The sequence below is a fragment of the Bombus pyrosoma genome, linkage group LG15 (assembly GCF_014825855.1).
Source record: "Bombus pyrosoma isolate SC7728 linkage group LG15, ASM1482585v1, whole genome shotgun sequence".
NCBI classification, from domain to species: domain Eukaryota; kingdom Metazoa; phylum Arthropoda; class Insecta; order Hymenoptera; family Apidae; genus Bombus; species Bombus pyrosoma.
This window is the reverse complement of record NC_057784.1, coordinates 7181725-7208612: the sequence shown is the minus strand read 5'-3', so window position 1 is coordinate 7208612 and position 26888 is coordinate 7181725. Positions and strand designations below refer to the sequence as shown.

At 42.6% G+C, this 26888-nt stretch overlaps 1 protein-coding gene across 10 annotated transcripts in view; it reads left to right on the top strand.

The window, feature by feature from the left end:
• The window catches only part of LOC122575621 (max dimerization protein 1-like), a 234691-nt gene that overhangs the window by 173891 nt on the left and 33912 nt on the right, over positions 1 to 26888 (top strand). For 9 of the 10 annotated variants that reach the window (XM_043744807.1, XM_043744805.1, XM_043744804.1 and 6 more), the window contains exon 7: positions 26495 to 26500. The exons of the other annotated variant lie outside the window; for it this stretch is intronic. In XM_043744807.1, the coding sequence (XP_043600742.1) occupies positions 26495 to 26500 (6 nt within the window). The remainder of the gene's footprint in view (positions 1 to 26494; positions 26501 to 26888) is intronic. 10 annotated transcript variants of the gene reach the window in all.

Below are 26888 nucleotides of genomic sequence, written 5' to 3'. Positions count from 1 at the left end.
CAACGTAATTATATTAATAGTCGTTACGAACACAAATTTATACTGCGACGAGATCGATCTCTTTTTTCTCCAACACCTTCAGACGTAGTTTTCTTTCTCTGCTTTCACGCTGATCTCTTCTTCCATTTTATCGACCGTTATATACTGCAGAATGTATTGCCCGTAAATAAATAAAGGAACAAATAAAAGACCGTCTGATCCCTGAAAACAAAAACTTTCGTATTCAAAGCGACAACCCCTTCTTTCTGCCCCTATCTCTCGTCTATGGGGCTAGTTTAAAAATTAAAGACGCGCCGCTGGCGCGGCAAAATTAATCCGCATCGTACTGCCGGGTGTATTTGTCGTGGCTGCCTGATCGATGTAATTAATCCAGGGTAATTAACGATAAAGCTATGCCAGAGATAGGGAATTCGAGCGTGTATTCCCGGGCACGCACCTGGGTGCGTGATCCCGCGTGCCGGAGGTTTTAATCACCGAGTACGGCCGTCGCTTGACTCGCTCCGCGAGGGAACGAGAGACGAGGAAAAGACGGCGAGGAGAGGACACAACCGCCATTTTCGTAATTACGAGCGTCGGATATTAATCAAAAACACGGCGCTGAGGAGTGCTCGCGCGTGACTCGACGCTAGTCATCGATACGAATTGGGTTCATTGACAACCGATAGACCTCGTTTCCATCGCTTGAGGAAACGGTTCGGTCGTTGACTCCTCAAAAAACAATCTCCTTTTTCTCGTTTTTCTTCCTTTTTTTAAATTTTTGATCTCTTTGAAAGAAATTATCGGTACCTGTCTTAACACGATTGAACTAATATCCGTAGCGATAATTATTCCTTGCTTATAACAGCAACAAGTTTTGTCAATAAAACAAATGTAATTCTATGAGCTAGATTTACAAATTACGAGTTTCCTCGTCATGCTGTTTTACGAAAACTTACGAACTCGTGAAAGGGAAGCCCATAACCAGCAATTTGTATATTGATATCGTTAGATTAGTGAATTAAAATTTGCTGGAAGCGTGACTCGTTCTTCAAACATCTCGGAAATCTCAGAGGTATTACGAACAAGAGTAGATCAGCTACGGTAGCGTAGGAGAAAATTGTCTGATGGGGAAACCAAAGGGACGTGTCGAATTTTATGAATATCTTTCTCCTACTAGATTCTCCATCTGGACGATTCTTGGAATTAATCACATTCAAGGAGAAAATAAAGCATTTCTTTTCTCTATGTTGAGAATTTTGGATCTTTGAAGCCGAAATAATGTTATGGAAACACAAAATTTACACTTTTAATTAATATTTAAATAGTCATACATTTATTTAATGGACGATCTCTGTTATATTTACCGATACATATTTGCACACGTCTCAGCACTTCCTTCCATACCCGACTGTTAACCCCAGATGTATCTCCCAGATACTTCTAACGATTGAACAGTTTACATCCATCTGTTTTTGAGACGCCGCGCACACATATACTCCCACACATTGATACTCACATACAAGCATTTTTACTGCGCGTTTAACCTAATCCAGCACAGAAAATTATACATATCTCAACACTCTAATATCAAAAAATCGAATAAACGTCATCGTCTTTGCGACTCTCGTCTTTTGATGAACGAACGAACGGTGAATAAAATTTCACTCGTATCGTGCTCGGCATCGTACCAAGAGGTGAACGAACTTATCACTCCACCTAATACATCTCATAATTCTGCATCGTCTCTTGTCACTATCGATACTTATAAAAATACTCAAGTATAATAAAACTCTTTAAATATCCTTCCCTTACGTAATGCTTAAGGCTTGGTGAATTCTCCCACACGCAGTTTCGATTGCTCCATTCATGGAACTCTAAAAATACCAGCCCTCGGAAGGAGAGGAAAAAAGTACAAGAGGAGAGAGAAGAGAAGAGAAGATGATCGATCGCGATCACACGATGCTCGCGACCAAGGCGATCGACAAATTACCGGGATAACGACGCAGTTCCGTCGCCCATTTATATTCTGCCAGCCATAGCATCTGCCGTCTCCTCTTGATTTCCTCTCCGTTCGCTCGACACGCGTCGAGGAACCGAACCGCGCGCGTCTTTCTTTTCCTTTCCTCGTCGTGACAAGATACATCGAGAACGCGATATATATCTCTCTCGTAGATACAGGAAACTTGTCTCCGTTTCTCCACGCGACCACCACCGTGGATGGTTTCGAAAGGGGTTGCACACAGAGCGAGAAGGGGACAGTTTCGTTGCGTCGATTTATCGTTTAATAAAAGGTGATACATGGCGCACGAGGCGACCGTTTTTATTTTCCGCGACCGACCGCGAGCCACCACACCCTTTAATCTTCGATGCTCTTGTCGTTCGAAGCTCGTTAAATTGGAATTTCCTCGATTCGACCCCCTGTTGTTCAACTACTGGGGTGCATCGTGATTCAGATCGTATCGTATCTGATACCAAATTGGTTTCGAGTCTGGACATCTTGATTCCTAGATGACTCCTGGGTACGAAATTTTCCTCAGCGTTCGAAGGAAATCTACGCATTTCCGTGGTTTTGGTGGAACGTCGAATGTTCGTAAGGGCGTTCGTTTTAACATCACGTAGATGCAACGTCGTTCAAAAATGTAAACTGAACTTATTGTTCTTTGTTACGATACCAAAAACGTATTTAGACAATAGATAATACAGAACTTCGTTATATAAAGATTTACACGATGGCGTTACAGATACTTAAATTTCTTCAAACTTTATAGAATCACAGGATATGAGAGTAGATCTTTTAATTTCTAGATGCTTGCTCCTTGTCTATGAAGGACGACTTGGACATTTTAAATCGAACGATACAATTCCCTCAATTTCTGAAACAAGCCAATCCTTCCCATAGTCTATGAACTATATAGCGATGATTTGAGGGAAATCTTCGATGACACGATCGATTAAAAAAAGAAACAGAGAAGGAAAGAGGCAAGATACACGTTCAACTTAAATCGCAAACAAAATGGAACAAACAAAAGGATCCAGGGATATCTTTATTAAATCAAACAACCTCCACCTCCTCCTCCGCAAGACTCGCCAAAAGGCTCCCTACGCTCAGAACAGAGCAGCGTTTTCCCGATCGTCGAATTTTCCCCTTGAGAGATAGCATCTACGCCGGTCCTCTTCGGGGTCGCGATAAGGGAGAGCAGCTCGGCCATTGGGCATGGACAACACCTCTCGACAATACCAAGTTCTCGATGCAACCGACAGCTCGACACGTTCGAGCTTGTGTCTTGACGATAAGTGATGGACGAACCAGCCGAAACGAGAGAGTCTAGCGACTGCATGGGATTGAACAACGGGGTGGCGAACAGCGGGGGTGGTCGTATGAATAGCAAAGCGGGAATCGACATTTCGGCGCTACGTGTTACCGACGACTGACGTTGGTCGCGGAAGGAAAAGAGAGAACAACGGAGAGTAACGAAGAGATGTGAATAGTGAGAGGGATACGTCGGAAGGGGAGGAGGGTGGTTGGTAGGATGGCAGATACGGAAGAAGAGGCGACGGAAGAGGGTAGAGCGAAGGGAATTACTATGGTCGATGTCGGACAGTACGAGACAGAGGCGGGAAGAAGAACCCCTAAAGAGACGCAAAGGCAGGCCGAAGCGGCGGCGGAGAGACAAGGGAGGGGGTGAAGCTCTTTGACAAGTCAAACATGCGCTAACGCCCTCGTAAGATAGTCACTTTCAACATGGCCGACGAGCACACGGACCCTTTCTGACCCTCGCCAAAGGAGAACAGCCTCCGGGGGGATAGTCGTCGAGGCAAACGAAATATTTGATTCCTCTCTTTTTTTTTACCCACCCTCTTCTTTCTTTCTTCCCGCTTCTCCCTTCTTTTTTTCCCTCCTCTTCCTCTCTTTCTTTTTCTTCTTTTTAACGTCGACTCTGTGTCTTTCCGTGGCTCGATTTTTGTTTAATTGGCTTCTTTTGGAGAGCGAGTGCGTCGGGTCTCTGGTACACACGCCTAGCCTGGTCTTCCTCTTCTGGTCGACGACGGGTGAATAACAGCGACGAACCACCGGCAGGCGATTTTGATGAGACTCTGACGACGGAGAACGGGATCGGCGGCTGTTTGACTCGCGCTGATCGCGCTAAGCTGGAAAATATGTTTCGTTGGCACGATGTAAGGTCTAGTGGGAGCTTGCGAATACGTTTCGCGTTACTGACAGAGGAATTGATGGAATACAGTGGACAAAGTTGTAATTGGAGGACGTCTATAGACAGATATCTAAATTAGAAGATATTAATACATCGTTCGTATCGTTCTGAAATCATCCTGTTGTAACACGCTTGCAAGAATTTTTATTAAATATGTCTGCTAATTATCGCTGAAAACAAATCGTTAAAGGATGAGAAAGCGGGAAGAGTCATTGATAAATTCATAAGCGCGTTGTTTTTCGCTAGGCGAGTCGGAGGGCAATAGCGTCTGGACGCTGTCTTCCATCGCGACTCGACGACGCGTAGCGTCGTTTAATTGGATTTGCAAAGGATTATTAAAAGGCTTATCCTTCGTCGACGGTCTGTTGTTGACTTGTCGCCGAGCCCTGTTCTGGTCGTGGACGTTTATAATGCAAAACAGAGCCAAGTTGTATTCCGCTTTGCGACTCGTGCATGATAATAAAACGGCTAATGAAACACGCTAAGCAAAAATATTACAATTGCTACTCGCTTTGTAAGATTATGTTAATTATACGTACACCGGAAATTTCATTTTCGATTAAATTTAATGGATGGAAGATTAATTGGCAAAGTTCCCTCGTTACAAGCAACAAAAATTTCCTCTTTCGTTTTTTCTTCTCACGCCAGTCACAAGAAAAGTTCCGTGTGTTGCACGATAACGCGATCATAATTCCTTTCTAAGATACATACAATTGCCGGAGAAAATTATTTAACGAGGAAACTCCCTTCTTATATTGCACACGCTGAATTTTTTTGTCGGGGCGTAATCAGTGCGAGGCGAAATATGCCCCGGCACTTTTCTTTACGTATGTATTAATTTTTCTCATTCTTTTTCCCCCAATTTGCATGTAAAACTTGTTGTTACGGTAATGTTACGATAAGGTTATTGAAAATTAAGGCTGTCGGTCTATCTAGCCAATTTACGTTTGGAGAACGCACCCGGAATGCAAAACATTATACTCTCGCGACAATAAAACGGATTCTTGACATAAAATACGGCATATCTAGCGCGGTATGCACTTTTTTTACGCCCTTGCATTAATGATTTTGCAGCTAGAACAATGAGAAGAATTGATATACTGTATGAAGAGGGAGTGCGTTCCAAAGTATCCTGAAGAAACGTATTTTGTAAACTCTTGTAAGGATCTTCTATCTTGAGAGACGATTGTAATCTATGGTAATTTCGTAGATTGTCTTATACAGCTTTTTTAGAAGATGAGATCTAAAGTTGTTTGAGAAAAGGATAAAGAATACAGAAAAAGTAAGAGTATAATATAGATTGAAGCATAACGTGATAAAGAATATAGAGCAAATAATAAAAATAAAACCGAGTTAGATATAAGGCGTAACGGAGTAACACGACTATAGGATAAAGAATAAATAATAAAAAGAAAATCGATGGAATAAAAAATAACCAACATGAATATAGAATCCTGTTTCGATAAAATTATCGCCATAATATAGGTTTAAATAAAGATTCCTCCGAATTATAGGTGCAATGTTTAGTAACGCGTGTAATAATATAAGAATATGCAGCAAGTTGATAAAAATATATGACAATAGGAATAAGTCATGCTTACAGACTATGAAAAACACGTACCAACGAATGAAACATGCAGAGTACAGCTCGCTGTTACATTCCTGTTAACAAAATTCCAGCCTAGCTATAAAATGTAATAAAAAAAGAAAAAAAGATAGCCATAAAAGAGAGAAGAGAAAGAATCCACCGTAGCAGAAATAGCCTTAAAAATAATCGGAGCCCGTGACCCGCGCGTAATACGTATCAATGCCACGATAAAAATGAAGTAGCCCAATAATTTCACCACAAATAACCATCTGACTTGGCAACCCTCTAATCAATCGGTAGGTCCGCAACAGTCGGTCGATATCGTTCGTCGATCGATGCTCAAGATAGATCTTCCCTCTCCCCTATAAAGGAAGAATAACGGGGTAAGATAGTGGGGGGGGGTGCAATTTGCGACAGGGGGAGTTGCGACGATCGCGACGGGAGGCTGGGCGGAAGTTCGGGCCGGGGAGTTATTAGGCGGAACGGAAAGAGGGCTCGGTAGCTCGCGACGAAATGTCAAGCTCTCTCGGCGCAATTACGCTCGATTCATTAAGCCGCGGCTTGGTTCATTGCTTCGAAGTTTCGCGGCGAAACGGTGCGCGGCCGCTAATGACGTTCTATCCCCCCTCAGTCGACCTTACCGACCAGCCCTTGTGGCTCGTGCTCGTCCCAAGGAAACGATCTTACCTCTTTCATCCGCTTCTTCTCCTCGACCTCTCCTCAAACAATGGCGATGCAATTTTTACGAGGAGACTTCCGGCAGCCGGTCCGTTGAAACCGTTGAAAAAGAGAGAGAAAGAGGGGGAGAGAGAGAACGAGAGGAATCCAGTCGTCTGCGGAGAGACGAGAAGAAGAGGCGCGATGGTTGTACAGCAGCTAGAGAAGAGAGGCTGAGGGTGGAAGGGATGGAGGGTAGGAGCACTTTGATCGTTTAGAAAAATTGCAGTTTGCCAAACAAAACCCGCTTTTCAGGGGGCGGTCGCGGCTCACGGGAGTGGGAGAGACGGGTCTGCAAGACGTGAAGTGGAAAACCGGCGAAAAGTTCGTTAATTACAGGAGTTTTCGACGGTGGACGGTAGCTCGTGAGGTCGATATTCTTCTTCCTGCCGCTACCGACTACTACCTCTTCTCCCGAACCCTCTTTCTGAACCTCGGTGTGTTTCACCCGCCCTATCTACCGACATCCCACCCCATCGAACAAGCGGCCCCCCTCCTACCCCTTTTTCCTTGGTTTCCGAGAGAGCGGTACCCCGTACTCGTAACTCGACTAACGACTCGAAATCTCTTTAAGCAGCGGGGCCCTCGTGGCTTTTGCGACGGCCCTGCCACGTTAACTCGAGCTTTAAGCCGGATTACTTGAGCTTAAAGCGTTCGTTGCCGAGCTGACGAGCGAGCTCTCGTTCAGATTCGCGCAAACACCGAATACCTGAGTGGCTTTTTCACCGGACCCTGACGGGGGTAGCTTCCCTTTCGACCACCGATGCCGATCGCGCATGTTTGTTTCTTCAAGATCTCCATTTTTGGTTGAACGTTGGGTGTATTAGTCTGTGAGATTTCGGAGACTGAGCATGGCGCAGGCTGAATCGTGTGATGGATTAGGCGAATACGTCGGTGGAAAAAGATGGTGGGGAGGATTGGTGGACTTTGTTCAAAATTGTTCGATCGGAGATTCGTGAAACTAGAGAATTTCTCGAACTTGGGGGCGGGTACTGCGTCAATTATTTAACAGTCCGTCTGTAACGCGCAGCTTGGAACATACGAGTCGTTTAATGCAAAAGTGATGCAAGTCGAAAAATTTGATTATCGGATAACGAGAAGTAAACTGGAAATTCTGTGAGAGGTCGAGTGGGCGATCCTCATTTATCCTGCTGCCCACCGAGAAATTAGAACGAAGATATACCTTACACCGCTTCTGCACAAAACAGAATGAAGGTTACGCTTTCGAGATGTAGCGTTAAACCAAACAGACTTACACTACTTTTGCACTAAACCATGCTCATATATTTCTTTTTTTTCTTTTTTGTAGAGTAATTTAGATGACACTTTGGAAGTCTTCAAATGGAATTAAGAAATTCGAAGTGATTTCGAAATTTAATAGATCGAGGATAAAAGAGAAAGTAAAATGAGTTAAGTGTCGTAACAAGAACTGTAAGTGTGGAATGCAGGGACTTAAAAACATGAAGCACGTCCTTGAAATTCCACGATGTTGTAAACCACGAGTACAGCTATAATTTAAACGAAAGAGAATTGCAAAATAAAATATCCCAATTACCGCAACATTGACCCTCGTTGGATCGAGGTAGATTCTCTCAGATGCTTCAACCTCACAGTCGACTGGCCCCGATTGCAACATAGTTGCAAGAGTCATGCATCCAGAAGAGAGTGGACGTCTAATAATTGGCCGTTTCCTGTCAGGTCTTCTCTGTAACCGGTACATCCGGTCAGTGAACGGGATGATTTTTACCACGAGTGATGCGAAACGAAAATTGCACGTTTCTTCCCTGTCAGAGCTGTCTCTCTAGCTCTATGTTCATCTCTCTCTTCCTCTTTCCTTCTTGCCTTTGATTTCACGTTGGTTTCACGATAGTCGAGCGCACGGAGCCGTCGCTAATTCTAAGAAGACAGCTCGCGATCCTTCATTTCTCCGTTCGGTGCAGTCGTTGCCCGAAGATGCATAGGGAAGACGGTGTAATTTGTCAGGCAGCACGCCGAATCTAATGGCGACCACGCCACCAAGACAAACGACTGTGATTAGGAGCAAACAATTACGATTACGAGATCGTTCGCTCGTCTGGTTGATGAATCGCGACGTTGGCCGTGATTCTTTCCTGCAGTGAAAGGCTGCTTCTTGCCTTCTTATTCAGAGTAACGGGACGTTTACTCGTAATGTAAGAAATCCTCGTTTGCATTTTTTACATTGCCGGAGTTCTCGTTGATTGGCATGAGTTTTTAGTATTGAAATTAGAATTCTTTGTTTCCGATATTTCCTTACTGATTTCTTTAATGGTAGCATTCTGTTCACTATGAATATTGACGTTCAAGTCCGTACCTTTTTACGGTACTAAAGTTTTCGAGATTTCTTCGATGTTACAATTTGTTTGATCGTGAACGTTAAATCTGTTAATGTATATTATCTTGCAGCATCGGAGATTTTTCAACGAGCACACACAAGTTCATGATACACGTGAGGCTTGGAAGAGACGCTCGAAATTCAAATATACATTTTCATATTTCTTTTTTTTTTTTTTCTACGATTGCAAACATTGATTACAATCGCGTTTGGCGCTTATATCGGTAAACCATTTATATCGACAACTTACGATTTCTAGAAGTCGACGTCCATTTCTAAAAGTCACATCCAAAATTCTATTATCTGCAAACAACTCGATTCTACGTCTAATTCGTTCCTCGCCAATTCCATACTGACCATTTGAATGTTAAATCGCGCTGCCGGCTGGTTTTTCATATTTTACACAAGCATTTAATATGTACATATATAATCGCTAGCGGTACACGGTTTTCCACGGTCCAATTTTCATGGCGCTCTCACATGACAGATAGCGATCTAAGTTTCGCGAAACAGCTGTCCAGTCGTGTCACGAGGATGCCTTCAGCGGCTCGGCCACGTATTTATAATCTCCGTAGGAAATTATACGCTGCCCCCGTCGCTGAAGACGGAAACCCCACGTATATCGTTAACGCGCAACGGAAGCATTCGAGAAGCGGTCCCCCGGGGATACACGCCATCCTGGCGACGTAATTTCCTCCAAGCACACGATTATCGTGGTCACTCGTTAACCTTTGATGAAATTTCCTCGACATTTTCTTTTATTTTTTTCATCCTTTATTTCGAGTAAAATAGCGGCGTCCGAAAAAATATTTCCTCCGTTCAAGAGAAACGATTTAGGTTGCGAAGGGTTAAGATTAGGTTAATTATATATTATTTATATTATATATATTATTAGGTTAATATACAAGGTGTAATATTAAATTTGGAAAAGGAATAAAATTTAAATAGTATAGATATAGAATTACGAAGATATAAACATAAAAGAGATAATCTACAAGTAATTTTCTCAAGTCGTTTGGCCACGATTGATTTAATTTTCTCAATTTTGTCTAAATTGGTAAATTGTCGGATGCAAAATATTTATTGGGACGTTTTTAAATACCACGAAACTCGTCGAAATTCATCCTAAAGCATTCTTCGTACACTGTAAATTTCCTAAATCGCGGTAGAAGATCTTTCGCTGGAAGTCCATTACTGCTCGAGCTCCATTGAATAATTCCCAGTTGTGCCATCCAATTCCACCGGTGAAATATTCGCATGATACAGGAATAAATAAACGATGCTATCAGAGAGTAATAGAAATAAATAAACGATGCGATTCAAGAGCAACGCTCAATCAACATTCAAAAATCCATCTTCAAGAAATCATTCTTCTATCCTAGTCGAAGGATAAATATTATGCTTATATCATGCGAATAAATGACAGGATTCAAGAATAATAGAAATAAATAAGAGATGCGATTCAAAAGCAATCCATAACCACGCCACCACAGAACCCTCCTTCAAGAAACCACGTTTCCAAACCAGATGGAGTACGAAAGGACAGACGGTAAAATCCAAGAGAAATACAAATGAGTAAACGATGCAATTCGAGGGTATTTCACATTCAGCTCCCTAAAATCCTTCTTGGAGGAATCATATTTTCAATTCAGATACAGCACCAAACAATAAATGAAACGATCCAAGAGTAATTCACATCTGGCTTAAAGAAGCCGGTTTTCAATTTAGATAAAGAACCAAATAAAACGATCCAAGATTCGTGTCTTGTGCAATTTCGTGCTTCCCATATTTCTTATAAATGTATAAGAGTCCGCAATTTAATAATAAACTCGTTACAGTAAGCAAAAATATTCCGACGTATAAGAATAATAAATATTACGTTTGTGCAATGAGCAATCTTATTATCTCAGAGTATAGATTATGTGAATGCCTCGCAGAGATGTTATCTTGCCTTCGAAATACCTCACCATTGATCGTTTCGTGTAATGAACCTAGCCTTGCAGTAAAATTTGTTGGAATCTTACTTAAAGGAAGAAAAGCAACCTTACAGGTTGTACAAGGAATTTCATAACCAACTAACTCGTAAAGCTTCGATATGCAAAGAACGATATTTCCATGAAGTTGGAAGACCAGGCAGACCGCTCTAATCTTCCCATCCCACTCCTCTTTCACCCAGAATTCCCGTTTATCTTTCAGATCGCGCGAGAGAAAAATCGTGTATCGGACACGAATTTCGATTCGAAACACGGAAGCCACCGTTTTCGTCCGCCTATTCGCTCTCCACGAAAGCTCGCTGCCTCCGTTCCGTATATTTAAACAACAAGTGCAGCATGGGAGGGACTAGCGGGTGGAAATACTATTTGTCAACACTCGTGCATTTATACCCGAAGCCCGTGGACATCGCCGGTAAATCATGGCATGGTGAGCGAGAAACAATTGACCACGATGTTCACCAGTCCTCTGTTACGTCGTTGGCGAACATCGAGATCGACAAAATATATTTTGTCAGCAAGGTTGTAGAATGCATGTGACCGCGTAGCTGGCGTAAACCAGGCGAAGGAACAACTATTGACCAGTCACGGAGTTGCCATAACTAGCGGTAATGGTCGGCTCGTTTCGGCTCTCCGTTAGCTCCTCTGCCTCTCTTTCTCTCCCGCGTCTCTCGTCTTCCGCCGCGCTTGTTTATCCGCCCCTTGTTCGCCACCCTCGTCTTCCGTTTCCAGCTCCGTCGTTGCCACACTGACGTCACGTCTCGTCACGATAGGCCGACTCTGGAACGCCATCGGTCGCGTCCGAGATTAAGAAGCGATACAAAAGGTTGCGAGAGTTTCGAGGTTTTAAGAAACGCTTGGTCTCTGCGTTATGGATCGTAATGGCTCGCGAAAGTATTCGAACGCTTACTATAGGAAATCTTGCACGAATATATAACGTGCGTTGTAGAACACTTTTTGAAACCTCATTGACATTGCGAGATTGCTAACGAGTAGACTGCAGATTTTGTGCATTTGTAAGGGAAATTGAAAGACGCACAGAAGACACATAAAATGGAAAAGTTAGACGAAATATCAAAACTAGAATACTTCGTGTCACTCAAGGGATGAAGCAAATTTCTGCTTAGATCCCATTTCTTTAATAGTGATTGTAAGAAAATAATTTGCATGAATATTCGCTGTCTGGTAATAAGACACGATTGTCGTGACCATGGTAAGCCAATCTGAAAATGTATATAGAAGCTAGAAGCTGTTTATCGCGAACATACAGTTAATAAAAAACTAGTGTACACTATGAATAGTTGGCTGAAACGTATAATTAGCGTTAAAGCTGGACCCATTAAATACTGTGGCTTATTGACGTAATAAACAATTTTGTGACTTTGACGAAACTCCATACGTTCGCGTATGCAACAAATAAATATCTGGAAACGTGATTCAATTTTCCACGCTCTGAAAACTCGCTATCGCCATCGCGGACTTACGCTCGCGGAACTACATGCCCCGTTCGAAATCGTTTTATTTGCAAACGCATGCATCTTCGTAAACGTCGACCACCTACCCCTTTAACACCAGGAACAAAGGTGGCACGAAGTTGGCCGATAAACAAGCACGCGGAAGGAGAAGAAAGAAAGCAAAAGAGAAGGGAGAAAGGACAGAATAGCGGCACGGGGAAATTAATAATCCAGGCGAGTAACGCTTTCGAGATATTCCGCGCTTCAAACCGGAACAACCAGTGGCGAGAAGGGTGAAAGGGAAAGAAAAGAACGGAAACCGGAAATTATAGTTACGGCTGACGTTTTAAACGATACGACAAGGCTTGAAAGTTAGTCACCTTCTCCTCCTTTCCCTTTCTTCCATTCTTTTCTTTTCTTTCTCTCTTCCTTCTTTTTTCCTTTTCGTGTTCCTGGGCGCGACTGTCCCCCCCCCCTGTGCTCACGGGTCTCTGACTTTTCAGTCAGCTCGAATAAACCTAGGATTAATTACCACAATCCCGGGGAACATTATCGTTATCTACGGCCACCCACCCCCGCGGGCTTCGCGCGCCTTCTATCTTCGCGATAAATAGTATAACGCCGTGCACACGCAACAGGGCTACGTCACAGTGTTTATTATCATCTGATAGCGGGTTGATTAATCATGCGAGTAGAGGAAAGAACGAGCGAAACGAACGAGTCGCAAAGAAACGATGGAAACAAGAAATGGACGACTAGGATTAGCCTGCACGATAATTTGCCAATAATATTAATGGATCGAGAAAGACGAGTCGGCAATTTGCAAATTACGTGTACATCGACTTTGTAATTTTGCAATTTTATGCTAAGCGAGGCAGTCAGTTGGCTCGTACCTCGTAAACTTCACTCGTTTAACCTGCTACTGTTACGTACGAGAATTTATTAACTCTTTGTAGCTCTAAGTTTAACTGGACACGACATTCCGTTTCTCTTACTCTTAACATGCAAGATGGATTCGTTGTACGAAAACTTACTCGACGTAGACATGCTATTGTTACGAAGATTTATAATTATCAATTTACGATGTATAATCGTTTCTGTTAAAATATATAAGAAGAAACTAAATACTTCGCCATTGACCGGTGACATGTAAAATTTCATTAACCATAGCGCAAGAGGGTACTGACGAGACGAAAGCAACGAAAGAAAGAAGCAGCCGAACGCGTACGTGTTTCACCGGCGGCAGGGGGTGTGTTTTGTTCTTCGCCTCTTATTTCCCTTTTTTATTTCGAAACGCGCCGCTGGAAACACGAATTTCGATCCTCGAGCAGGGCCTCGAGCCGTCGGTGTCGACGGAAGCGTCGAATGTTTCGGGTATTTTTTGCACGACGGTTCACCCCTTCACCCCGTAAGAGGAGGCAAAGGGTGGAGAGATCGACGCTGGCACACCGGCGAATCGGCGGGGTCGGGGACCAAGCGGGGGTGCACACGGTGCTGGTTTTAATGAACTCTTTCACCCGCCACTCGTGCCACCCTTAAACCGCCGCTTTCACCGGCGGTTCTCAAGCGGTGCGCGGCCACTCGCGCCACGATCGATACGCGTGCACGTGCGTTTTCGCGCACTGCCCCTTTTTCTGAAAAAAAACCACCCTCATCCTGGCCCACCTACACTCTACTCTCACACGCGGAAATAAATAAAATTAACCACCTTGGAACTTTTAAGAATTCCTAATCAAATTTCGTACCTGCACTGTTCGTGATTCAAAAGATTGGCTAATGGAACGATACATTTTTCGATCTATAGATCGTAAATTACATATTTGTGGATGTGGACGTCGATGACGAAGAACATGCGCTTTGTTTTTAACATTTTAGGATAGGGGAAGAGTTATATTATAATTTGTAGGGTCGAAGAGCTTCATAGAGAAAGGACTCATAGGACAAAATGGTGAATTACGTCAAAATCTTTTTCTTTTTTAATATTACCTGTGTCGGAAAGCTCGCGTCTTAGATCTGCGTTTCTACAAATCCTCTTTCCCTCAAAAAAAATTCATACGTGTATATCACACCTTCGCTCTTCGAATAATTTAATACATCATCGAGAAATATTAAAAAAGATGTTGAAAGATTGATACAAAGAACGTCAAAAATCTATGAACGTGTTGTTCGAAGATAAAGAATACAACGAGATACCATTTGATAGGTAAGAAAGGATTAAAGGAGCGGGGTTGAGCACCACTGTCACCTGGACAGGTTGGCGATGTCGAGAGGGCGAGAGGGTGAGAGAGCGTGGTGAGGGGCAGAGCTGGCTCGGTCGGTGTGACGAGAATAGAGGCATGTTATTGATTATGGAAAAATACCCTTGGCTCAGGGGCGGAAAGAGAGGGTCGCAGGGGTGGCCGGCACCCCCTCATCTTCGAAGCACGGTTCCCAGCCGGTGTCATGGCTACTGTACACCGTGCATTCTCTCTGTCTGCCACCCCCCCTTGTCGTGTTCTTCGCTCGCCGCAACACGGCCCGCCCCCTTCTCCTCTATACCGCCGTCTAATCACCCCTTCTGCTACGTGCTGGGGGTCGTCTGACAGTATGACGTCATAATAACGACATGTCCTTGTCGGCTGTTACCCTCTTCAGGGGATAGTCGATAAGCCAGATCGGCGAACTCGCTTATCACCAAAGGATACGCATCGTTTTCCTATCGTACGGAAAAGTCGATTTTACGACCAGTTGCCGCGGCATCGTCTCTTCGAGAACTGCGATGGGGTAGTTTTCGGCCGGATGACGATCTTTCGTCGTTGATGTTGGAAGAAAGAATGGAAGGTTCCCAATTTTTGATGAGCTATTTCGAGTAGATGAACGACGCGCGCTTAAAAATCGGAAACGACGCCGATCAATTTTATAGATTGAGACGTAAAGAAGAGGAATGACGTAAATATTCTTCAAAATTTACCTTGGCATTTATAACCATTTATGCCATCCGATTCGGCAAATGAATATATGCAGGTTAGTCAGTTGCCCCCCTTTTTTTTAAAGCTGGATACCAATCACGTGCTTACGCAGGTAATGAGATTAAGAAACTTGAAGCGGGGTTGATCAATCTGGTTCGTACGAATTGCGACGGCAAGTTTGTAAAGAGCGAGAGATGTTTTCATCATTATCTATGACAACATCACCAAACCTCTTTATCCGTCTATTATTGAAATTTCTGAAATATAAATTCAATGATAAGAGTTAGCTCCGTGGAAGCCCCACCCTCGATCCCGTCGTCCAATAAAAAACCTGTTCAAAACAACCATTAAAAAATCGCAGCACCGGTGAGAACATTCACGAGACTTCTTGATCCGGCTGTTCTATCGTAATCGCGTTAAAAGGCCTCTTCGTTAGGGAGACAAGCGGCAGCGCGGCAGGTAATGTTCTTAGGCCGCGTTATTTTCTTAAGCCGAGCGACTGCTTTCACTGAAGCGTTTTCCCCAGGAGTGATTACTCTCGTAGTTCGCCTCTTAAATAAAAACCACTTGCTTAGTGCCGTTAAATCATCCTCTTACGGCCACTCGATGTCTGACAAACTTTTGAGCAACATAACAAGAAAGACAGAAGAAGGAGAAAAATGACAAGAATGAAAGATTCACACTCGAACGAATGTTTCTTTGGATGAAACGATGACACAGGACGGAGGAAGGCTTATTAAATGCAACCCCCTGGCACAGAGCAAATGTTCCTTGTCGTCCGCGAAAGATGCTTAAAATAGAATTAAAAGCTAGCGTGCGGTGTTGTTTAATCGACTACACACCCTCGCCGGTGTTCGTCGACCCTTTCGGAGTCGCCTGACAGTTTTGACGTCATAACCGCGGCCAACCCCCGTGTCCCGCCATCCACTGTTACCGTGCACGCTCAGAGCCCCTGGTGCACAAGCCGGTAAGGCAGACTGGCGTTTTTACCGGCTGAGAAAACATCCCTTAGAAGAGACGCGTTTAAAAATTTCTGCCTTGCTGCCCTCGCCGGAGTAGACGACGATTGTTAACCGTAGACATGGTCGATGGGGATGGAGCAGCCACGTGGTGATTATTTCTCTTTTCTTTCTATCTCTTTCTTTCCTTCGTTTTCTTTTTTATTCGAGTTTCAAGAAGAATGATATTCTTTCACGCGGTGTTTCGTGGGTGTTGAAATTTTCCGTAATTTGTAATTATTTTCTTCTACAGTTCCTATTGAATCAGAATCTGAAACGATAATAGATAAGTCGTGTTTACTAAGAAATTTTCCACGTCCTCGCCCATTGAAATCTTTAAACCATCGTCATTATTTCATGTATATTCGGAGAATCGAATTTCCAACATTTTCTAAAATATTACCTTCGCACCGCACCAGGAAACTTCTCACAAAACTCCGTTCAAAATTCACAACCACCGACCCTTCAACCCTGCAATTCCAACCGAATCAGAATCTGAAAAGACACGATCGGATCGGCCAGCAATTTCTCAAATCGGCGTCAGTCTGGTCTATAGCAAGCGGCGGTACCCGCCTCGATCCTCCGGTTCCAATCAACGATCCAGAATTTATTAGCCGCCCTACAATGGCCGTGCAAATTGTGCGAGGTCCCATGGAACGCGCAATTTACGTCCGCGAAGGAGAGGGTGCGCGACTCAACGGGTTGGCCATTGTAATTATCATTCGAGCAATGCCAAAAGATAGAAAAGGGGTGAGCGGGTGGTGGATGCGTCGCGACGTTGGTGGTTTTCTCCGCGCGAGAATCCAAGTCCAATTTCGCGTTCTCTTGATAAGATTCGAGGCAGCGGAGAAGAACTGCTCTAATTTCGAGCTCATTATTATGCGCTGCAATGGGTCGAACGAAGAGGGGCGCGGCCGTTGAAGCCAGTTCCAAGCTGCACCCGGACAGGGTTAAATCTGTTTCTGAAAGGGCTGAAACGACACCCCTGGTATCCGATGTCTCTTCTAGTGAATTCCGCTTTTGCCTTCCGCTAATACGCGCGACTTGTACGCGCGGCTTGTTCGCGCGAGCAACCGGAGAACGTAGAAGGAAACTCTAACTGCAGGAAGGTGGAAAGAGAGGAGAAGGGAAACTAGGTAAGAGGGTGGCGAAGACGAGTCACCCCTTAATCTTCATTAAGCATCCCTTAACTGTTCGCGGCTCCCCGGGCGATAATTCTCCGGAGCTTCTCTCGCGCGACAAATGGCCACCCTTTCCCACTGACGAAAAAATAGAAATCTTCGTCGGGTCATCGCCTTTGAACCTGTCGTGGCTAGACGTTTCACCGTCGTGAAATAGATCAGCCGTAAGGGTGAGAAGAACAGCGGCAAATTTTGGTGGTTCGCGTAATAAGTTTACGATTGATTAAGGCTGTGAGTACAGTGGATGCATATTCGGAGGATTTGTCGTTCTCGCGAATAAAACGTCCAAAGACTGAGACACATACACTTTTAGGAATCTACGTACACGTGAAGATCCCAGTATTGAAACACGATAAATATATGTTTGGTGATTTCTTGACTTCGCTCTGTGATTGAATGGACGAATTTTTAAATGGACATCATATAGTAAATAAAATGACGATAATGTTGCAGCCGAATTTTTCCTCCAATCTTATGTTTCGTTGCCGACACATGTAATTTTAATATTTATGGTCAGAGAGTAAACGTGGATGCTCTTTAATAGAAGAGACTGTGAAATATCTCTGATGTTTGAAATTTTAATGGTCTCTTTGAGTTCCTTCAGAGCCAGCACGTTCAATTTTTTCCCATTCCACATACTCTTCATGATAAATTCACGTAGACGCTGAAACAGCTTACTTTATGCGCTTCTGCCTAGAAAATTTCTCTCTAAATATTTCTTTCTAAAAGAGATAAATCACTGTTCCGAGGAATCTCATCGACTTTTTAAGATTTCCATTTTAATATATTTTCTTGCCCCTTCGCCCTTCGAAAAAAGAATTAATTTTGTTGCCCGATATACAATTTCCCTTGTCCAGAAAAATAAGTAGTAGCTGGCCCGTACATACCATTGAAATCTCAGGCAAAGATTCGAATTCCTTGAAACGAGAGCCAACGAGAAAAGCCAAAGCGAACTGTCGACGACAAAGGATCTCGTTTCCCACAATTTCCTTTGCACGTATCATAACGTTTACCTCCATTATCCGAGCACGACATCCTGCTGAAAATCTCCGACGACAAAACCGACGACCAGTCCTACGCGAAACGGCGTTATTGCTTTCCCATTTCGCGAGTTTCTCCCCCTTTTAAAATAGCGGCCATTCGGTCGCAGTGACTCGCTATTTGTCGCGGTTCTCCTCCAGATTGGATTTCCCCTTTTACAAATTACGCTTTCTCGAATCGACGAGAACAGAGATTCATGCTCAAACGGATCAAACATCGCTAGCCATTGCTCTAGAAGGAAGCTACTACCGTCGAACAGGGAAATCATTTCACGTGGAAAATTTCGTGCGATACTTTCATTCGAGGAAAGGGAAGTCTCGTTCCTGTCAGGGTCGAATACTGTCGCGATAGTCGTCTCTCGTTGCGGTGGTAATGAAATTACAAAATGTATTTTATTTAACAGGTAACACTGCATAGGCTGCGTGACTAGTATAAAATTACAAGCAACACGAAAGTACAATTAGGCGTGTTGTTTTGCCCGATGAAAAATAAAATAAAATACAAATAACGTGCCTCGGACTTGATTAATTAACATCTAAATGCTATAATAAATTAAATTGGCAATTTGCCAATTACTCTCTGCAGTCACTGTACAACACGTATATAAAAGTTTTCTATTCGAGATACTTTTACGAGCCAGTGTACATATACCCAACAATTTCAATAACTAACCCTTCGCCAAAGCAAGCAAAAAATCTATTCACCCCATCACGAACAAGTGTAAAATGTAACCGGAAGTGGAAGTCGCCGTGAACGGCAAAAACCTCGAGCCAGCCCTCGAGGCCATCAATTTCTCAGTTGATCTCGGCTGAAGAGGCACACGATCGAAAAGAAAACCTTCGCCGGATAGTTTTTCCCCTCTCGTCGGGCTCATCTCTCGAACTGGCAGCCACGTCTACTGCCCTTGATCCGTGCGAGGTGCGAGTCTCCGGCAGGAGATATAGCGCGATACTAACAACACCGAGAAACCTGGAAATCCCCGGAAAGAGGGAGAAACTCCGTGAAAGAAAGGACGAACGACGGAAATATAGAGAGCGAGAGCGTTCGAGAATCGTTTACCGACATCTCTCCGACCAACGGAGACTTCTTTCTTCCTATCGTCGTCCCTCTTCCGTTCTTCGTCTCTCTTTTTCCTCGTCGTGGAAACACAATGGCGAAACGGGAAGCTGCAGAATGCAGCCAAGGGTCTGAGTGCTCGTTGCTGGAACACACTTTCGGTGGGTAAAGAGAGAGACAGGGCGACGCCGCGCGCACAAGACCACAGTATACGACGTGCAGGCTGGTGGGGATGAGGGTGCACGTTTCGTCGAACAATGTGCTTTTGGCGGGTGTAAAAAAGCAGAGGGGGTGGAAACACGTCGCTGGCGCGAGAGAGATGCGGAAGACACGCGTGGGGATGGGCGACGCGTAAGTGAGATGGAAAGGAACAAGGAGAAAAATGGGGGCAACGAGAGGCGAGGCAAGGGTGAAACTAGAAGAACGAAAGAGACGGAGCGCGCGAAGGAAGCTCGGAGATGTCGGGCGTCGCGACGCCAGGTTCCAGCACGAGTAAAAAGCACCGGCTCTATCCTTTCGACTATCCTTCGTTTCGATTCTACGTGGCTCTGTCTTGATTTCTCTCTTTTTTTTGGCGGATGGAGGGGTGCGCGTTGCCCTTCTCCTCCTCCATTTGCCTATTTGCCTAGTCGAAAGGGATAAGGTAGAGATCCTTCTTTATTTCCTCTTCCTTCTTCCTGTCGCGAAGTCCCACCCTTTCTTCAGCTTGGAATTTTAACTTTCTCCAAGCTTCTTCATCGATTCTCGTGAAGAATCATTGGGGACATGGTGGGTATTAGTAATCGTGAATGCACCATCCCTCGAAGCTTTTAATGCCTTTGTGGCAACTACGAACCGTGTCTTTCGCTCTTGTGAGGAAAGAATTTCCAATCTAAGGCTATAACGTTTCTAGACACTGTAGCAAAAAAGAAGTGTCTATCGTTTTATGTTGATTTTGACTCAGAAGAAATCCTCATCTTAGTTCTTAACTGTTCTAACTCCATTTTTTCCAAAAATTTAATCAACGCACATATAGATATAAAAAATACAAATTCATGATAACGCGACGAAAACTCCGCTTAGAAAGCAACAGACGCATGTTCAGTTCTTTCTGTTCCTAACTCCACATAATAACATTAAACTTCGTAAGGAACTCAATTTTCTCACTTCAGATCACAGGCCAGTGGGAAAAGATTAACAACGCCAACAGATAATTCAGTTTTAACGTCTGCTGATTCTACAAAGATCGCGGCAGCTGCCATCGATCTATAGATACATTTTGCTAAAATATCACTGCTACCACAAATCTCCTGCAAACTGTCCAAATGCTTATAAGCAATAGCACCCATCCATATACATATATGTATATGTAGTTACATACATATACGAATAAGAATGGAGAGAAAGGAAAGGACGTCCTCGTTAACTATCGCGCGGCGAATAAAAGAATGGTGGCCGTTCGTTCTGCCATTGGCGAACGGATCGTTACGTCCCGAGGAAAAAAGCGGTCTAATGGACGGAGCGGTTCCGATAATACGGTCGACGAATTAATTCGCTGTCGTCGTGGTCGTCGTTCGCTCGATTCTCCCCGCGTTTTACGCCATCGTTCTCCTCCTCGTCGTCGTTTGCGATCGCCTTCGATTCCTCGCGACTTTCTCATCCATCCGTCGTCCCTCCCCAGATGGAAATAAACCCGACTTAACGTCGAATCTTCGTCGACGTGTCTTGCATCGAACGGCGTCTCGTTTACGAGAAACTGTGTTAACTAATGGAATTCAGGCGAACAATAGACGATCGACCGTAACCGGACGCTGAAGTTAAGTGCTCGCGAAGATCGTCCTCGAGCTGAGGTTGCCCTTTGAGAATTCTGCTGTGGATGTTCGAATGGATGGGTCTCGCTTGCTGTCTACGGGCTTCCTGTTGTGCGTACAATGAGATTGTGTGCACTGTGCAGCGCGGATGCGGGACTTCGTGAATCGAGCTGATGGTAGCGGGGATTGGTTGAAAGTTTTTGGCGAAGTCAACGACGTTTAGCGAGATAGTGTTTTGCTGGTTCATTGTTTGAAAGATTGATTAATCCTTTAGACCTTCGGCGATGGAGTTTTGTTTCACGAACGAAAATTATGGTTATATAATAATTCGAAATATACTCAAATTTGAGAAGAACGAGAAAGAAATGTCTTTATAATTCGAGTAATATTTAAAGTAGGATCCGCAATCCCACTCAGCTTTCTAACTGTTATTCTATATGTTATTTAGTATTTCGATATTCTAATCGTTTGTTTAGCCTCCGTTAAAAAATTACGCGCGTGATTTCATAATTGCTTGTATCGAACTTTTCCACGACGAATCAGAAATTGTGAGCAAACTTTCTTTTTATTATCCTTCCTATGTTATAATTAAAAGTGCGAATATACAGCGTCTCTCAGACGTTCCAAATAAACTTCCTCTTTAACGATGCTAAACTGTCTTTTACCAACTACACTTCGCTAAGTAGTACTGATCTATTCATCTCTCTAGTATTCATCTCTGACGAATTCAACGTCTTGCCGTGCGAAAGGGTTAGTTTCCTTTCCAAGTAGAATTTAGCCGAAGAAGACGGATGTACTGGAGATCAATAAGGTTTATTGTTTTCGCGTGTTTACGATTTCGTCGGCAATGACAGCCGTATTTGTCCGGCACTATGTCCGTTCTTGGGAACGATTGCATTGTACACGATTGGTATCGTGGTGTGTACACGTCTAGTCCCGTGTGCAGCAGTGGCACAGTCAATTGACCTCGTTCTCGTTCGTACGTCGCGGCACGACTGGAACGCGACGCGACGCGCGAATATCACCGATTGTGGCCCGTGGAAACAGCTACGGTACACGTGTATATCACCGCTTGAATATCTCTAGTGCATCCACGCGGCTCGATGGCTCTTCTCTTGCTTTCGTTTAAAGATGTTTTACGCGGACGTACTTGACTATTGCATAGAGTTAATATTTACAGGAAATGTGAAAACGATGTATCATTTAAACGAAGGAAATATTTATTCAACAGCGAGAAACATTTGGCTGAGAATCATCGTGTCGTAGGTCAAGATCTTGAGAACTCGAACGTAGTAACAGATTTGAACCTTTAAAAGTATCGTAATTTATTAAGTTACTACTTTTTCCACTGTAACGATACACGTTCTTTTCATTGTTATTTAAATATTATTAAAAATTTATTTTACAATTTAATATTAATTAGATATATATATATATATATTGTTTGTTAAAAAATATGCTCAATCTTTTATCATGACGAACACAAAACACCATTTTAAGAAAGCTAGCAGTGGACTGTCGCACACCACTACGATTCTCAGCACTCCATTTAACTAAAAAATATAAAGTCTCAAATTACTGTTCGTTGTTATCAACGTGTAATAGGAAAGGATTTATAGAGAGTAGAATTTAATAATGCAGGTTTCTTCCATGTAAGTTATAATGAAATGGTGAAATATTGCTTTGAGGATGTAATATGTCCTAAGGGCGAAAGAGGGGAATACATATTATTGAAATATGCTTTTGTTGCAAAACGATATTAAAAATATTGAAATATTACTTTGGAGATCTAATGGGTCTTGTTGCATGTATACTGCTCAAAGGGCTTTTTTCTTCCCTTCGTTTAAATACGTTCTGTCCGAAAGAAATTAATGTAAAAGCAATATATAAAATGTTGAAATACGATCTCAAAGATTCAATACATTGTCAAAAGAAAAAACTTTTGCATAGAAGTTAACGAAACGATGAAAACTATGACGACACGTCATACTAGAACGATCATTTATCAGCCGATTCAAATATACGCAATTCTTATTTTTATAAAAAAATATTCACGCCAAATATTCTATCGATGAGTAATACGCACTATCGGATCGTGATGTCAGCGTCGACTATGGTATCTGATGGAAAAAAAGCGCAGCAATGGAGCATTTTCAATGCGTCGGTGTGTCACGGTTGGCGTTGATTTCCTTACGCGCTGTTCTTTTCGAGAAATTTTCCAACGCATATCTATTGTCGACCCAATAATGCGCTCGACTAGAACGTGATACGTGAATGTTGCAACGAATACAAGTGTCATTGATCCCTGTCTATGGATGGAGGTGAGATCGCGTTAAGAGGACCTTGGTCCATTTTTCCTTTTGGCTTTCGTCGCAACCAGTCAACTGTCAAGCGCGTATCGTTCAGCAACGATTAATCCTTTTACGTATAACAGTCTAACAAGAAATAGAAAAAGAATGATTAAACAGAAAATTTATTTCCTTTATGATCGGAATATTCGTATTTGCGAGGTTACATACAAAAAATAAGTAATTTCGTCTATCCGTGCATCCGATAAAAAATTCTCCAAGGCTTCTCTGATAGCAAAAATTGTACTACATCTATGGTAAAATTAAAAATTCAGATTAGTTTCTCCTAATAGCATTGTCGAAATTTCAGTATTACAACAACGGTGAAACTAAATGTAAGATTTCTACAGAACACGAGGTTGTCATTGATCTGTGAAAATGGCGCCACGATGCAACGATTTTAATTTCCATTTCAAATAAAATAACTTTATAAGCCATTGAAATTCCGCGATAATGACATTCGTAACAATATTCCTGTCACGCAACTTGCAACAGCAACTAAACGAGAGATTAAAAAGAATCGTAACTAACTATCGTTGAACACCATGTACGTTCGTAGAACATTAAATTTACGAAAATTGGCCAGTATTTAAGTTTATTAGCCACGATTGATAATGAAAATTCGAACGAAAACGGTCCATCGACGAACTATTGCTAATTTATTCGAACGAGGATGGTTTCATGTGGAAAACGAAATGGCAGAAAAGAAGTATGAGGAAAGAGGTTGTACGCGGAGTTACATTAATTAGTTGGCGGACTAGCATAGAGAGAGACCATTATTTGAAATCGATTTCGCGAGTACAATCGCGGCTGGCAATAATTAAAATTGCGGCATAGTAATTCGGATGATTAAGGGCCACACGGTGCGCAATTATCGCCTGCACGTACCGAAAAGGAGATAAATAACCGTAGGCGACATAAATTCGCGTGGACGCGCGCCTGTCTGCGCTGTTACAAACGATAAATCCGCTGGAAATCGTCACGCGGTCGCGGGGACGCTTGCGTTTTCCCAATCTTATTGCTATCTGTATAGCATACACGGTCGATTAAAAATTCGATAATGATAACATAGAATAATATATAATTCTTTAGCTTTCATTGACAAGAAATCGTACTCCCGTTTCTATCGTTTCAATTCTCCTTCGTTTTAACTAAATTCACGATTTCCGAAGTTAAATCTATGACTTCTTATTACTATTTCTACTTCGTGTAATTATACATTTATTAAATTGTAACTCGATAAAGTAAAAAATTGATACGCTTCGAGCATCAAATATTTCAGCGAAGCTAATCCTGAATCGTAGAACATCTCTGCCTTCTTTGCGAAAACGTAAAAAGAAATAAATGTGTTTCTAGCGACGAGAAATGGTACAACAAAATTCTGCCCGCGATTCAAAGGAACCTCAGCTCTGAAAGGCCCTTTTCTAATCTAGTACTCACACCTTCATCGAATGCGGCGTAAAGTCAACTACATTTTACCTAAGATTTATATGAACTCAACCCTTTTTCGTTCCCGCCTGGACTTTAAATTACCACCAATCGCGGGATACGTCTTTTTAATACAACCGGAACACGATCAATTTCGAACAGAAACACGAGAGCAAAAAAGAAAACTACCGAAACAAAGTATTAAGCGTATTTTTCCCCCCGTGCGAATTGTATCTAGAGGCATGGGGCGCCGTGACACTTCGGTAATTACGCGCGTAGATTCCGACCGTGGAATTTATTCGTCGTTTATCGCCGGTCACCCGGTATATTAAACAGACGATCGCGTCGTTTTTCACCGAGCTGACGTCCGCACCGCTCGACGATGATCTCGTCGACGATAACTTGCGCAATCAAAATCCCGATTTCGCGCGTGTCACCCCTTTCTCACGGTCGAAAATCGTTTACGAGCGCCGTCATTTCCCTCGCGTTTCCCACAATTTTTTTTCTTCCTCCCTTTTACCTTTTCTATCGGTCCCGCAGCATTAGTCGAAACACGTTCGACACGTTTTATAAAAGTGTTTTACGAGTCGCGCATATACGAGAATCATTATTTCGCGTGCAGAAAATTCTGTTCGCGAGAAATTGAGGATTTTCATGGTTTCGGCCGACTGGAGTTATTGTTAGTTGAACGATTGTCGGGCGATGACTATCTCGGGGAATTTATCTGGCACGGATAAAGCGAGAACGGAGCGATTGACTTTAGTTTTGTACTTGGAAGGGAGTAAGATGCTGCTTGATCGATTTCTAATTGGAGTGAAAAACATTCTTGGTATTTACGAAATTTGTTAAATATTATATTTTTGTTAAGTATTATGTTGGTGGAAAACAAATGGCTGATTGACGATCGCTCGTTCAAACTTGAATTTTAATTCCTACGTGCTTCGTGTAAGAAGGAAATAAACTGTATTTCTTGTAGTTCTTTTTTAATCGACGAATATTAAATACTCTGTTTATAAAGATTTTTTATTTTTTCTACCAAGGTCCAGCTTTTGTCAAAAATTGTAGATCGTTGCAAAGGGATAACAAAGTATTTAAAGAATTATAATAATTCTTGGATTGAGCTTGAACTTTTAAATTTAATTAACTTTTCATTGACTTTCATTCTTATAATAATTTCACTATTTTAATAATACAAAAATCATAAAGAATAATAGTCAATCGCTATAGTCAATTAGACGCAGTGTATTTGTACATACCGTGATCGATCATTTTCTTTCCATCATCGTAATGCATCGGACAGAATTATCGCAGTAAGGAAGTAACATAGTAAGAAAGAATATAGCTTTTTATAGCTTGTTATACCGTTTCTCTAATCGTATAACAATTCTTGTCTTCTTTTTTCTGTTTTCAGCTTTCTGTAAGTTGCGATTTATGTTAAGTTCTCACTCTCGTCACTTGAAAACCCACTCTCTCACGTTGAAGATCTTCAGCTGAAGATTGTGAACTTTGCTCTGAACGGATGGATCGTTCTTTCGGAGTTAAAAGCCTTTGTTAACTACCCAAAAGTCGAACTAAAAATCCCTTCTCTTATCTGAAGAAACGTGCCCGCTAGCTTTCGATTAAAGACAACTTGGACGCTTTAAGAAGACAAATTTTCCATTTTTTTTTTCCATTGCATGTAACGCGATTCTCACGGTGATATTAGAATGTGATACTAATCAATCCCTATTCTTAAACTCTTATGATTCTCTTGAGTATTAGCTATAGTGCCAAAGAAGATGATTATAATAAAATTGTATATCATC